General features: G+C 38.8%; 1 protein-coding gene and 1 pseudogene across 2 annotated transcripts in view; both read right to left on the bottom strand.

The window, feature by feature from the left end:
* Window positions 1-14,358, bottom strand: part of SOX30 (SRY-box transcription factor 30) — a 35,193-nt gene that overhangs the window by 15,750 nt on the left and 5,085 nt on the right. The window contains exon 4 of one of the 2 annotated variants that reach the window (XM_040975789.1): window positions 7,752-8,244. The exons of the other annotated variant lie outside the window; for it this stretch is intronic. Coding sequence (XP_040831723.1) covers window positions 7,752-8,244 — 493 coding nt within the window. The remainder of the gene's footprint in view (window positions 1-7,751; window positions 8,245-14,358) is intronic. 2 annotated transcript variants of the gene reach the window in all.
* Window positions 2,160-3,912, bottom strand: LOC121151890 (annotated as a pseudogene).

Raw genomic sequence — 14,358 nt, 5'->3', positions numbered from 1 at the left:
TAACAATTTCTTGTAAGCCTGATACCGTTTGAACAAATTTATGGGGCTTTGAAGTCTGCCGAATCCAACATCTGGGTTGTTTCACAAGCACTGCATGTTGTTTTTATTCCCTTTGAGATGCTGCATTTTTGTTGTTGTTACTTTTTTCCAGATTTCCTAATTTTTTAGAGGAAAACTTGACATTTTGTGAATTATGACAGCTCTAGATAATAATTCCCTTCTCCTTCTCCATGGTCGTTATTCACTTTTTCATTCATTCAATGATTTCGCCAAACTAATTTAGTGAAAGCTATTTCCCTTGGAGTAACATCCTTGGAGGCCACATATTTGCACATAAAGACAGGCATCCTGGGATGATTCTGGTTTTAGCAGAGATCTCTTCTTCATTTCTAAGTCATCTGCATTATCTGGTATCGTGCCCAGCTGCTGGGCTTCACTAGTGGCAGAATGGTTACTCTCACGCCTTGGTCACCAGTCCCTTCAGAGTCTAACCAAACTGGGGAAGGGTCATTTTTGAGGTATTTTTGAGGAGTGTTCTGACCTCACAGATGTCTTTTCTGGTTGGTCTGGTGGACAACCCTTTGCTCATGCTCACCATCAATTAATTCTCTTGAACTCAGAGAAGATGAGAAATGCTGCCTCCGTGCCCCTACCCCATGAGATACAATATCCTTCAGTTAGATGCTGAGAGCTCTTCTGTTTTCTTGACCACATCTTTCCAGAATGGGTGTTCCGGCAAAGCTGAATGAGGGTCCGGGTAAGAGAGAACATGATGTGCTGTCTCAAGCGTTAAATGTTACAGGTGCCTTCTGTTGTTATTTAGCTTTTGGGAAATTTTCTTGACTCTTTCCTCACCTGATGCATGTCCATAAGACACGTTCAGAGTCCTTAAATGATTGTTTTTTTTTTAAACAGTCTTACCCAGTAATGTTTCTTTTTTAAGCAGTAGGATTAAGCCCATGTGACTCCCTCTCATCTTTCAATTTATTTGATTTTATTAATATTATTCAGCTTTATTTTAGGATGTAGTTAAGCTACTTAGGAACAGTTTGATCCTTTCAGTCATATTTAATTATTTTTTTAACTTTGGACCATAACAACATTTAGCCTAGGGATATCAGAAGCAAGTCCCTTTTGCATACTTCCAATGAAGAATTCCCAGTCTGGCTGGTGAGACTATCCAAGGCATAATTCTCTCTGATCCTTTCAGCTGACTGAGTAGTAGTTACCTCACAAGAATAGGCTGATCAGCATTTTTAACTGCGTGTTCAGGAGAATCCTACACAGATACCTGGGGTTCTCTCTGAAGTCTGTAGCTTCATGATTCTATCACAGGAAAATTAGCTAATTTGTTCTCACTAAACTCATAGCCCTATCTCTAGAGGTTCCACCAGGATCTGTCTGTCTCTCTACATGGCTGTTTCCAGCACGTTAAGCTGAGATACTGTGGGGTTCACCTCATTAGTTTCCTGTGTCTCAGGGACCAGTGTCCTTCATGGCCTGATGTTCAGTGTATTTAAACAAAAATTTTTCAAATATTTTGTGTGATTTTTAAAAAACATTTCAGATGACAAATAAATCTATTAAATTCAGTCCTTAGAACTGCATTTTGGCTTGGTCACAAATCTTACATCTATCTGTCTGCCTGCCTGCCTGCCTTCCTTCCTTTCTTTCTTTTTACACAACGTCCATTAATCTTTGGCAAAATCTTCATTATTAAATGACAAGTACAAAATCTGCTTATAGTGAATCCAACAAATCAAGATCCATAGCATCTGGAATATTATTTAAGAAATATCAAACTCAGAGGGGACACAGAGGCATCACCTGCAGATGCTCCTAGCCTAAAGGGAACACCACCTGTAGGTGAGGTCCAGAGTTGGCGGCGCATCAGAAAAATTCTAGGGAAAATGCAATTGTGACTTAGCCAGTGAAATATTTTTTTTTCTTCTTTCTTGGGGGGAAGGAGAGAAGGTGACAAGGAGTAGGATTCAAAGAAATATGCAGAATGGCTTCTCCATGTCAAAATGATAACAAAAATATTTAATCATGGCACTAGGGAACCTTTGAGGAAAACCTTCACCATGGTAAGCTCACTGCATAATTGTTGTGTAATTATGTATAATTTTGAAGTAATGAAGCAGCCTGAAAGAATAATTTCACATCAGGAGAGGCAATCTGTTTTGCTTCTCACTCTCCAGGATGAGACTGGCTTCTGCATCACAGGGACACTTTTCCAGTTTCTCAGGAACCAGCCTCTGATTCTTGAGGCACCTTCTACAAAGGAATCATCAAGAATTGTGTCTCCATACAAGCAGTATTGTAAACCTCTCATGGCCAAAATGAACATCCCCCTTTTGTGGCTGTATTTGAGGCTCCTCAGTGCAGGGATTTATGAAGAAGGTTTTGATTTTTTTTTTTTATTCAAATGACAGCAGGCACCACTAGAATTGCCTATTACTTCATAGTGAACATTTCTGACTCTCTTATCTGCTTTTTGTTCCAATTGTTCTGTTGTTAAGCTATACTGGTGAAAGCTTTCTCGTATTGGCCGCTCCAGTCCATCTCCTTCAGGGAACCCTGACCAAGTAAATACCTGGTTTGAAGTTCTTCCATCTACCTCCCAAATTATAAGGAAAAACCAAGACTTCATGTAACTGATAATACTGAATTCAATATTCAGCCTTCTCTTCAGCCAGGACTCAACAGAAGCTTTGTTTCTGGAGAATTATTTTCATGTGGATAAAAAAACAGCATCCCAACTGCTGTGCTGTTCCTAAAGCTAATCCCAAGGCAAACAAAGTGGCAGTAAATGTTTCCAATCCAAAGGAGACAACTGGAAAAAGATCTCTCCACACTCATGTCAATCTTGACTCAAGAGAGAGCCAAATATAAGCTGAGTGTACATGGTCAGAACAAAAAATGAAGCAGTATGGATATAAAGCAGTGGTGCTAACAGGAGAAACAGTGTGAAGAAGCATAACTTTAGGAACCACAGCAGTTGTTGATCAAAGGACAGTGATGGTCTATCTTCATTACACATCTGTTGCACTTTCTGCAGTAGAGAATGTGGTGCCTTGTACGCCTGGCGAACTTTACAACACTGGAGATACATGGTGTCCTGAGAATTTTTCAGTTTCCACCCCAGAGGGACAAAGCCAGGACCAACAAACATGGCACTGGAGTAACTATGAAGAATCATGTGGTCTAATTGACCAACATGACGAAACTCACACTTCTTCCTGTGGTATGTAAGGGCCAAAACCACAGCCCAGGGTTGAGCACGGCCATCAAACATATTGCTGTAACCCCTACGGTGATGATGGCTCCCCAGTGACACAGTCTCTTTAATTTTTAGAGATTTTCAAACTTGATGACTGAGCAGAATGTGTCCATTTTGGCAGAGAAGAAAGCCTTTCTTTGTCCAAGGAATTATTGATTTCCTTCTTCTGTGTACACATTTCCATATTCCCCGTGTCCATGTGTGTTCCTTAGCTGTCATGCCTTCAAACTGTGGGACAGTAATGAAGATTACTCCATCTTCACTGCTAAACATGGCAAATTTTTTATCCTAACAAGAAGAGTCCAGGATCTTGCTTGGAAACTTAACCTCCGTCTGGTCCTGAGTGTCCTCTCTACAGCCTGGGCTCACCCAGAATGTACTTTTTTTTTTCACTAATTATTTTTATCTTTTGATGATTTTTACATAGTTTATTAAGGTGATAAGTGTCAAGGGCTACAGGAAGGTGGATGAAATCACCATTTCTACATTCTCTTTTTTTCCTTCCTGTTCTTGGGGAAGTGGGGGGAGACAAGCAGAGTAGTAGCCACACCCAGCCTTCCAAACACCTCTGCATTCTGGGATGGAGGACAGCCACCCGATACCACCCTAGGGTTCCGGATGTGGGACATGCTCCAAGGGTCTTGCTCAAAAGGTTTTGATAGTTCAACAGCCATAACATATTTCCTCCTTCTCGCGTAGTTCTGTCAAGGACACATCAATCCAGGGCAAGCCAGAAAGCAAAATCCACCCAAGCCTCAGCTGGTGCCCTTGCCGCTGCTTTCCTGCTGGCTCACTTTCATCTTTACAACAGCTATTTTTAGTCTATTCCTGATTTTCAATTATCTCACATTCTTGAGATGTTAATCTCATTTGTAGGATCTACAGATCCTGTTTTTAATTAAGCCTTTTTTAAATTTATGGTGATTTTTCAAAGGTTATATCTTAAATGACAACTTCCTGTCACTGGAAATCCCAAGTGGCTGAGATGAGTACAAGTGTTCCTCCAGGGCAGATGCCCTAAGCAATTGCCAGCTCAGGACCAAGTTCTAACCTTGGGAATGCCCACATCAAGTGAATAGAGTGATGTTTAGATCCTAAACCCATGTGTAAGTCCACTTAGGGTTTTGATTTCTGGTAAAAATTACATGGTGGGGAAAGAGATGGAAAAAAAATCTTTACTTTGCATGTTACCTGACTCAGTAGTAATTATTTTTTATTCCTCTTTTTAAAGTTGAAAAACCCTTCCAGGCCGTGGTTTTATGAACTGGTTTTAGTTTCAGTTCCCAACCTTAAGAAAGTCAACCCATTACCTCTTTTCCTTATGCAGTTATTAGAACCAAAGTTTATGATTATTGAGACTATTTCTGAATCTGAAAACAATTTCCAGGATCATTTTAATTAATTTTTAGCTTGCTGGCTATTTTGGCACATGAGGTATTATATTTTTCATTTCATTATGCTAGGTAGAAGCCAACATTTCTGGAAAGTTATTCAGAAAATATTCTATGATTACTATATCTGTCCTGTTTAGAAAAATTTTTCAACACTGGTCCTGTTCAAAATTTTAAGAAGTTAAAATTAATAGTATATCCTTATAAATCTAGAAATTATTTGGATTTTTGGGTTCACCTTCTTTACCATCTATATTTGGGTCTATTTTGTTTGTTTCAAACCAATAAAATATAATTAATATATTTTCTATATCATTAATTGCAACAGAGTTTTTTTTCTTTTTACTCAGTGATCAAGAAAATAAGAATCTATTTCTCTCCTTTGAATGTGAAAGTATACACTATAAGAAAAAGGTAGGGAGAAAAAAAGAAAGAGTGAATATAGTACATGGAAAGGAAATGCTTCAACAAGCACAGTATAAACATGATTAAGACCAAAAGGCAGGAGGAAGACGCTAGTCCTCAGGAGAAGAACCAGAAGCTGTGAATGTCTATCTCATGCAATTATTCCTTGATGAAACCACCTAACCTATTTGATTTTCACTCTAGATACACAGGGGAAAATGCACTAATTAGTTAAATACAAATAATATTTTCTATGTATATACATTATATAGACTCATATATGAGGATATTATATATATGCTCATATGTTTACTATATATAATGCTTTTTATAATTATGGGAAAAGAAAAAATTGGGAGACAATTTTGTCATTTAGGCAATATAGATTTAACTAAAACCTATCTAGTGAAGCAACTATAATTAGGTTATCCAATTCCTTTGGGAAAATTATTATGAGGCATATAAAGATAGAAATCAAGGGCACAATGGCTCGACTGGCTAATCCCCGGCCTGCTTGCAAATGCTGCGATCCCATATGGGTGCCAGTTCCTGTCCCAGCTGCTCCACCTCCCACTCAGCTCTCTGCCTATGGCCTGGGAAAGCAGCAGCAGATGTCCCAAGGCCTTGAGACCCTGCATCCACGTGGAAGACCAGGAAGAAGCTTCTGGCTCCTGGCTTCGGATTGGTTCAGCTGCCTTTTGGGGAGTGAACCCGCAGATGTCTGTCTCTCCTCTCTGTAAATCTGTTTCTAGTAAAAATAAATAAATCTTTTTAAAAAGAAGAAGTAGTCAAAAACAAAGAAAATATAATTTAAAAGGCTAGGACCTGTTGTCACGGCATAGCAAATAATGTTAACACCTATGATGCCAACAGTTTGAGTCCTTGCTGCTCCACTGGTGACCCAGCCCCTTGCTTGTGGGTTGGGGGAAGCAACAGAAGATGGTCCTGGTGCTGTGGGCTCTGCCATCCATGTGGGAGACCTGAGAGAAGCTGCTGGCTTTAAACTGGCCCAATCCCATTGGTTGTGGCCATTTGGGGAATGAATCAGAAGAGAACTTTTTCTGTCTAGCCATCTCTCAAATAAATAAATATTTTTAAAAGGTAGGTTTCCATTTGGCAATCACATGTAGCTTAGCATACATACTTGTAACGCACTGACATCTCAAATGAAATAAATTTATCATAATAGTACTTATTTACTTCATTTTTTCTAATAAAATTATTAATAAACTGAAGTATCAGTACTAAATAATAGTTCTATAGACTTCTTTTCAGAAGCATCCTTAGAAAATATTTTTTTTAACTGTCAGATGACCTTTTAGAATTCTTTTTTTTTTTTTAGAAAGATTTACAGAGAAAGATCTTCCATGCACTGGTTCAATCCCGAAACGCCCTCAATGACCTGAGCTGAGCTGATGCAAAGCCAGGAGCCAGAAGCTTCCTCTTGGTCAGATCACTCATATTAGTGCAGGGGTCAAAGATTTGGACCATCCTTCACTGCTTTTCCACAAACACGGAGCTGGATAGCAAGTGGAGCACCAGGGAATAGAACCGGTACCCACATGGGGTACTGGTGCTGAAAAGTGGAGGATTAGCCTGTTGAGCCACTGCACCAGCCAGATGATTTATATAACAGACAAATCCTATAAACCTTGTCACAAGTATAGAAGGTAAGTAAATTGGCAATGATTTAATCTATGCTTAAGAATATAATCTGATATATGAGGAAATATTGTCTGAAAGAAAATCCATTTAACTATATGAATTTTCCACTCAAAAGTATGTATTTCCACATGATTTTCTGTTAGAAACCAACAGCTAAATTAAGTTCCTTATTTTTTACTTTTGTCTGAGCCAGCCCTGGCCATTGCAAAAATTAGAGTCAACTAGTAAATGGGTATACACTCTGTCTCTCTGCCTTGCAAATGAATGAATGAATGAATGCATGCATGCATACATAAACAAGTAAGATATTTAAAAACAGAAGTAAGGTGAACATTACTTTATCTGAAATACTTGCAAGGGAGTTGAACTGTACCATTCCAAAATCTACACAGTTTTTTGGGGGTATTTCCCTATAAAACTAAATTCCTCATTAGTCATTTACTCTAGGTATTTCCCTATAAAACTAAATTCCTCATTAGTCAATTTTATGATTTGTTAAAAAGAGCACTGAGAGGAAGTGTAATTTAGAATTAGTTATTTAAACTCTTTCAGAACAACTGCTCTATCTTGCATATTTCTCCTATTCAAAATGTGCTTCTCAAACTAACAAAGTTGGCGTTACAAAGAAGCTTGTTAGAAACATGGACTATCAGACTATATACTCTGACAAGCTATCCTTTAACTTACATACACTTAGACTTTGAGAAATTCTGCTCTGTACAGCAGAATTTTATTAAATGATCCTAATGTCCCTCATAGCTGCTTTCCTTGAGAATTCATATCTGACACATTGAAACCTGTCTTTTCACATGGCGAGCTGAGTGCTGTGTCCTACCCTCTCTTTCCCTGTGATACTCTACTGCCCTGTTTGTTGAAATTCAACCTCTAAATCAGATTCCAAGCAGAATCAACAAGGCCCCCCTGGTTTCAGTAAAAATCAGATACCTTCAGAGTGAAAAATCTCATTAGCTGAATATTTTGGTCAAAGAAAACAAATGTGCACTTACCTTGATGGGAAGTAGTGAGGTCCAGGCAGGAAGTAAGGGTGATGAAAAGAGAATCTTGGTGGCGTCCCAAACAGTGTGGCTGGATGGCCAAGGGGCGTGGGCTGGTAGACATGTGGGTGTGGAATGGGAGAAACCGGGGGTATGGGAGCACTTCTCGGACAAGCGGGAATGCTGGGATATTCCTTTGGCGGTTGGATAGTCGAGGCTGCAAATCTGGCATGGGCAGTACTTGCACTAGTTGGAATCCTATTTGTGTTCTCCAGAGAGACGGGAGCAGGCCTCTTCACAGAATGACTGGCTCCAGAATGCAGGCGATGATCGTCCGATTGAGAAGGCCCAGCAAAATGCTGAGGTGGGAGTGGTGGGCGTAGGGGCAGACTTGGAGCCGGAACAGCTACTTGGGCTGCACTGGAGACGCTAGGCTGGAAAAGTGTGATAGGGCTTGGGCGCTGGACTGGAGGTGTAGGCAACTGGATGGCAGGTGGAGTGTCACCTTTAGAAAAATAAATGATACAGGTCAAACATTCGTTGAGCCATTCCACACTTCACTTTGTTCAGTAAAATCTGATACACTGTACAAGCAGAGGTCATCACTGGGTGCATTACCTAGTAGACTCATCATATCAAATCATTTTATTTACAGTATCTTTAACAAACTAAAATTATCTTGCTTTCTTTTTTTATTTACTTCTTTCCGAATCAAACTCCAAGTTCCATGAAGACCTTTTCTATTCTGTTCTTTGCTGTCTTCTCAACACACAAAATTATGCTTGGCACTGGAAAGGATCTCAATGAAAAATTTTTTCAAATGAATAAATGAGTGAAACCACAGATAAACTGAAGCAATGAATACAAATGCCAGTATGCATGTTTCTAAAGTATGAAATTACTGACAGTAAGTCACCTTTAAGGAATGGCCATTAACAAGAAAGATCAGGGAAGTATGAAAAATTACTTGAACTTCCTATTATCAAGATAATTTTATTTTCACTATTAATAGGGGTTTCAGAGAGGTGATTCAGATGAATTTTCTTTCATTTTGTATACTCTATATTAAGCTAAATTATAAATGACATAGTATTTTTCTTTTTTTTTTTTTTGTGACTTACTCATTTCTAGTGGAAAGGCAGGATTTATAAAGAGAAGGAGACACCACTATCTTCCATCCCCTGCTTCACTCCCCAGCTAGCCACAATGACCAGAACTGAACCAATCTGAAGGAGCCAGGATATTCTTCTGGGTCTCCCATGTGTGGGTGCAGAGTCCCAAGGCTTTGGGCCATCCTCTGCTGCTTTCCCTGGCCAAAAGCAGATGCTGCTCTTGGAGGTGGAAAATTAGCCAGTTGAGCCAACATGCTGGCTCCATAAATGATACAAGTTTTGGGAGAAAAAGTCCTTCACTATATCTAGTCTTCAACGTGAAGACAGAAGGAAATTTCCAAGGAAGAGTAGGATGCCACAGGCCAACCATTTGTGATAGGACTGAAAAGATACGCCTGTAACACAGTGTGACATATATGGCAAAATTTTGAAAAGTGTATCAGTTATATGTTCTTTCTATTCCCAAAGGAGACGACTACTGATTGAGTTTCTGTATTGCGTTAATGACACAGCTTCAATTCAGCTAAATTTCCTGAAGAACACAGATTGAAGTCACAGAAAATGAGTTACAATCCAATTTATTCTGGTACAATTAGGTATCTTCTACTAAAGAGGGAACAGTTTAAAAACAGATCCTTAGAAATATCTATCAGAAGCAAATGTGGATCATTTTTCAATTTTATCCTTTTTCTTTCTCTCCAGAGAAGCAAATCATGTTTCTCTTAAACCTGGAAGTAGAGTATCAAGGGACATATATGTTTCAAAACAGACCCTGACTTAGAGAAGCAGAGGAGCAGGGAGTCAGTAAGACTGCCATGATTCACCGTTGATGATGTTACAAACACCCAGTCCATCCGCCTCTGAAGCACACGCCCCACCCAGGCCTTTCCTAATTTATCAAGCACAAGGAAATTCCCCTCCAAATTCTTTCTAGACCAAGCTCTAAACCTGATATCTATAAAACAGCTTAAACATCTGTAACCAATATCATTTCAGCTTATCCCTCTCCTGCTCTACCCCTACAATTACCAAACTGGATCTTGAAAGCGAACTGTTTTAGTCTTATTCATATCTCCAATATCTATTCTAGAACCTGGTTAATGAAAAAAAAAAACATAGTTAGGAAAGATATGAATTTACTAAAGAAAAATGGATAGATGAGCCCAAAGCAGTCAGCATATCACCGATCAGGTGCAGGAGAGTCAAACCTTTTATAAACCAAGTCAGGCTGACTTTTAAAAGTTTTCAAGTCAGCTGAAAAAAAAAATTGTCTCTGATTTAAATCTTTTTCTTATACCCAATACTAAAAGCTTTTCAGTCTTTGATTCGAGAAGTATGGTCTTTCTTGGCAAAGAAAAAGTAAATCATTACAGACATACAGAACCTATGACTGAGTTAAGATTACAGGACAGAGGGATGTTTTTTTTATCAAGAGGTTTGATACCAAAGATATGATAAAAGAGGTGTCAATGAGGCATGTGGTGATAATCATCCTTTGAATTAACTCAATAAATAGTAAGCAACTAACATGCACCGGGTACTATTTTGGCTTTTGGCAAAAAATTACACGGATAAAGAGTTAATGTGGAAGTACAAAGAAAACATCCTAATACAAAAATTCAAGTTGCCAAGCAGGAGGTTAAAGTCTGCAATATCCACACACCTCTGCTAGTGAATAGAAAACATCTGTGGAAAAAGCATAATTCTAATATGTCAAATTGTAGCTAAGGCACACTAGAAACTAGCCACTTATTTTCTCTTCTTCCAGCACACACCTACAATCGTATTTCCCAGCCTCCCTTGAAATGAGGAGTGGCCACGCAGCTAAGGGTAGTAATCAGTGGAAGTAACGTGCAGCACTGCACGGACTGGTCCATAAAAGATTTTCATGCAGATCCTCCATGCTCTTTTACTTTCTGTAGGCTCATGCACAGCAGTACAATCACCCCAGATGCCCCATATTAGGATAACAAAGTCAAAGAGTAGAATACGTCTGGGTCCATGAGTCATCTTCAGGAAGAAAGCCATTTACCAACCAGAAATATTCACTAAAGCTTTAACATGGGTGAAAAAGAAGCTTAGTGTCCAAATAACTATGTTTTAGCACTTGTTAAAGTAGCTGTTATCATGTAATCATTTCAAGATACAAAAAGCCACATTTCAAATCTATAACATTGTCTGAAATGGGACCAGTGTGGTATAGTGGGTTAAGCCAATATAGCATCCCCTATCAGAGTGCGGACCTGGGTCTTGGCTTCCCTGCTTCCCATCTGGTTTTCTGCTAACGAGCCTGGTAAGGCAGCAGCAGACTGTCCGAGTACCTAGGTCCCCTGACTCTCCATGAGCTGTGAAGTAGTGGGGAATAGCAGAAATCCAGGACAAGTTCGATTTTCTAGAAAAGCAAGGTTTATGGAGGTAATCTTAAAGGAATAAAATAAAAACTTGCCAGAAAGCCCTGGTTTTAGGACAAACAATTGTTTATTAGAATAAGTAGGGTTATATTAAGGTTCAGAGCAAAATTAAAGAAAGTTGAATAAAAGACAAATAATGATCTGGTTTGAGAAAACCTCAGACAAAGTTTCTTTGGAGATCTCCCCATCAAAATGCCGGACTCAGAACCCTAACCAAGAAAAGAGAGAAGACAGAACAGGTCAACCAACCAACTCAGCTATATGTTGCAGCGAAATACGGAGCAAACAGAGATTCTATGATGGACTATGTCAATCAGTGGATTCTTCAGCGACCTCATAGTGCTTGGAGTGGCAGCGATTCGTAACTGTTGAAATATCAAAACCATTTGAGCAAGAACCTCGAAGCATACCCTACATGTGGGACCTGGGGAGGGTGGGAAATTGGGTGGGCCTTCTCCCTTAATACCCCCTTTTAAACATGAAGAAATAAACATAATATTTCCATATTAAATATGAAAATAATAATCATACCCACTTTCCTATAGCCCTTAAACCTTTTTACCCTGATTAACTATGTAAAGATTCTCAAAATATTAAAAAAAAAAGACAAATAAAGGAGAAAAACTACTAGAACATGTATAAATTCAGTGTGTAAAATATTATGCAGTGGTAATTACAACATGTTTAAATTTAAGATCCTGGTTAATAAGAAAAGACAAAAAAAATCACTGCAGGATTGATTACTCCTTCTTTGGAATATAAATACTGATTAGGGAAAAATCAGATAGAAATAACTAAAACAAAATGTTACAGGAAAATGAAAGTAATGCTAAAAACAACAACAAATGTAGCTCAAAATCATACTGTTATTATAGCTAACTGGCTAAATTAAAGAGAATTTAGCAAAAGTTTGTGTAGAGGTCAGTATTGTGGAACAACGAATTAAGCTGATGTCTTTGACTCCAGCATCCCATGTGGGTGCTGATTCAAATCCTGGCTGTTCTACTTCTGATCCAGCTCCCTGCTAATGAGCTAGGGAAAGCAGTGGAGGATGGTCTCATTGGGCCCCTATACCCATGTGGGAGACCGAGAAAAAGCTCCTGGTCTGGTTTTTGTTTGCTAATAGACGATCTCTCCCTGTCTCTCATTCTCTGTTTGTAATTCTGCTCTTCACACAAATCTTTTTTAAAAAAAGTTTGTCCAATTGTGCAAAACAAATATGTTTCAAGTGGTAACCCAGATGTAAAACATTTGACAGTGGAGGGGGCTAGCACTGGGGTGAAGTGGACTAAGCCACCATGTGCCACAGTGGCTTCCCATATGAGTATCCTTTTGAGTTCCAGCTACTCAAGTTTTGATCAGCCACCTACAATGAATCTGGGAAAGCAGTGGAAGATGGCCCAATTACTTGGGCCCCTGTCACCCACACTGGAGACTCAGATGGAGTTTCAGGCTCCTGGCTTTGGTCTGGCTCAGCCAGGGCCATTGCAGCCATTTGGGAAGTGAACCAGAAGATGAACATTTTTCTTTCATTGTCTCTTCCTCTGTTTCTGTGCCTGTCAAATAAATAATTATGCAGTCCAAAGTAAAATCAATGGTAGTGTAACTCAGAGGCCTCCAAGTCAGTGCTATTTGGCTCTCCAAATACTTTTACAGCGAGAAGTATCAATGCAATTACCCATTGCAGCATATAAAACAACTGGAAACTCCTGCCTAATAAATAAGGCCTTAAGATTTCTGAGCCCTAATTTTCATAGTAGACAGTTAAAGAATATGGATCAGCTACAATATAATGCAAATTCATATAATGTTCAAATTAGCAGAATGAATATAGGTAGATATTAGGCATTTACCTAAGAATTATAATAAAAACTCAAAAGCAGACCTGAGAACTTAACTTTTAAAGTACATATGAATGGCCTCTTCCAGGACATTTTTGAAAAGTGAATCTAACTTCCAGGTCTAAAGTGGAAACCTTGAGAACTCTAGTGCGATGAGTCTATTTCAGCACTTAAAAAGTTGATGAAATCTATATAGCATCCTATCAGTGCACAAAGCTCACTGGAGAAAGACAGGGGCTGGCATGTGACGTAGCCGATAAAGCTACTGACTGTGATACCCACAGCCCTTTTCAGCACCAGTTCCACAGGTCCGGCTGCTGCACTTCAGGTCAGTTCCCTGCTAATGGCCCGGAAGAGCAGGAGATGGCTCAAGGATTTAGATCCCAGCTACCCACATGGGAGACTCAAACGAAGCTCCTTACTCCTACCTTTAGCCTGGCCCACCCCTGGCCATCAAGGCAGTATAGGGGTGAACGAGCAGGTATATCTCTCCTGTCTCTTCTCTAACTCTTTCAAAACACATAAATTTTTTTAAAAAGAAAAAGCTGCTTGTGTTGGTGAGAACTATCACACCTCATTACCTTGATATCTTTATTCCATGGAGATAAAACAAAATTACCATGACTTTATATTCAATATTTAAAATTTATTGAAAGAAATCACAAAGAAAAGGTAAAAATGAGCACCTGCAGATGTTAGAACAATTATTCCCAGGGGATTTGCTTAAAATTTTATTTTTATTTGTCCATTTTGTAAGTGATTTAGACAAAGAATTACCCAGTGAAATTTCTAAATTTTCAAGTTATACTAACCCCTCTACATAACATAATGCAAAGTTAATGAGAACAAACTGAAACAGCACACTGAGGTTCCTATGATTAGGCAGCACAATGGTATATACATTCTATCTCTTATTATGATACACATTTGGGAAAATAACTCCAAAATTGTGTTTTTAAGAATATGCTTTTTGTTTATCACTTAAGAGCCAAGAAAGAAATCTTTTGGCATTAGATATGAGCAGATAGAAGGACTATTGTGTGTGTGCATGAGGGAAGCAAACATTATCATGGATCTTGTCTTAAATTTGATTATTGCTGTGTATGGCTCTGAAATATTTCTTTTGTTTTTGGCTCTGAAATATTTCCTGTAATTCTGCCTGTCATAGGTTCATACTAACCTACAGCATCATGGATGTAAGAACACTAGCAACAGTTTATGAAAATGCTTGTTTCTAGTTACCCTATATCTCAAA

This window comes from Ochotona curzoniae, unplaced genomic scaffold (assembly GCF_017591425.1).
Source record: "Ochotona curzoniae isolate NIBS_2020 unplaced genomic scaffold, NIBS_Ocur_1.0 contig_1, whole genome shotgun sequence".
Lineage (NCBI taxonomy): Eukaryota > Metazoa > Chordata > Mammalia > Lagomorpha > Ochotonidae > Ochotona > Ochotona curzoniae.
The sequence above is the reverse complement of the archived record's forward strand: the minus strand, read 5'-3'. Positions and strand labels throughout refer to the sequence as shown.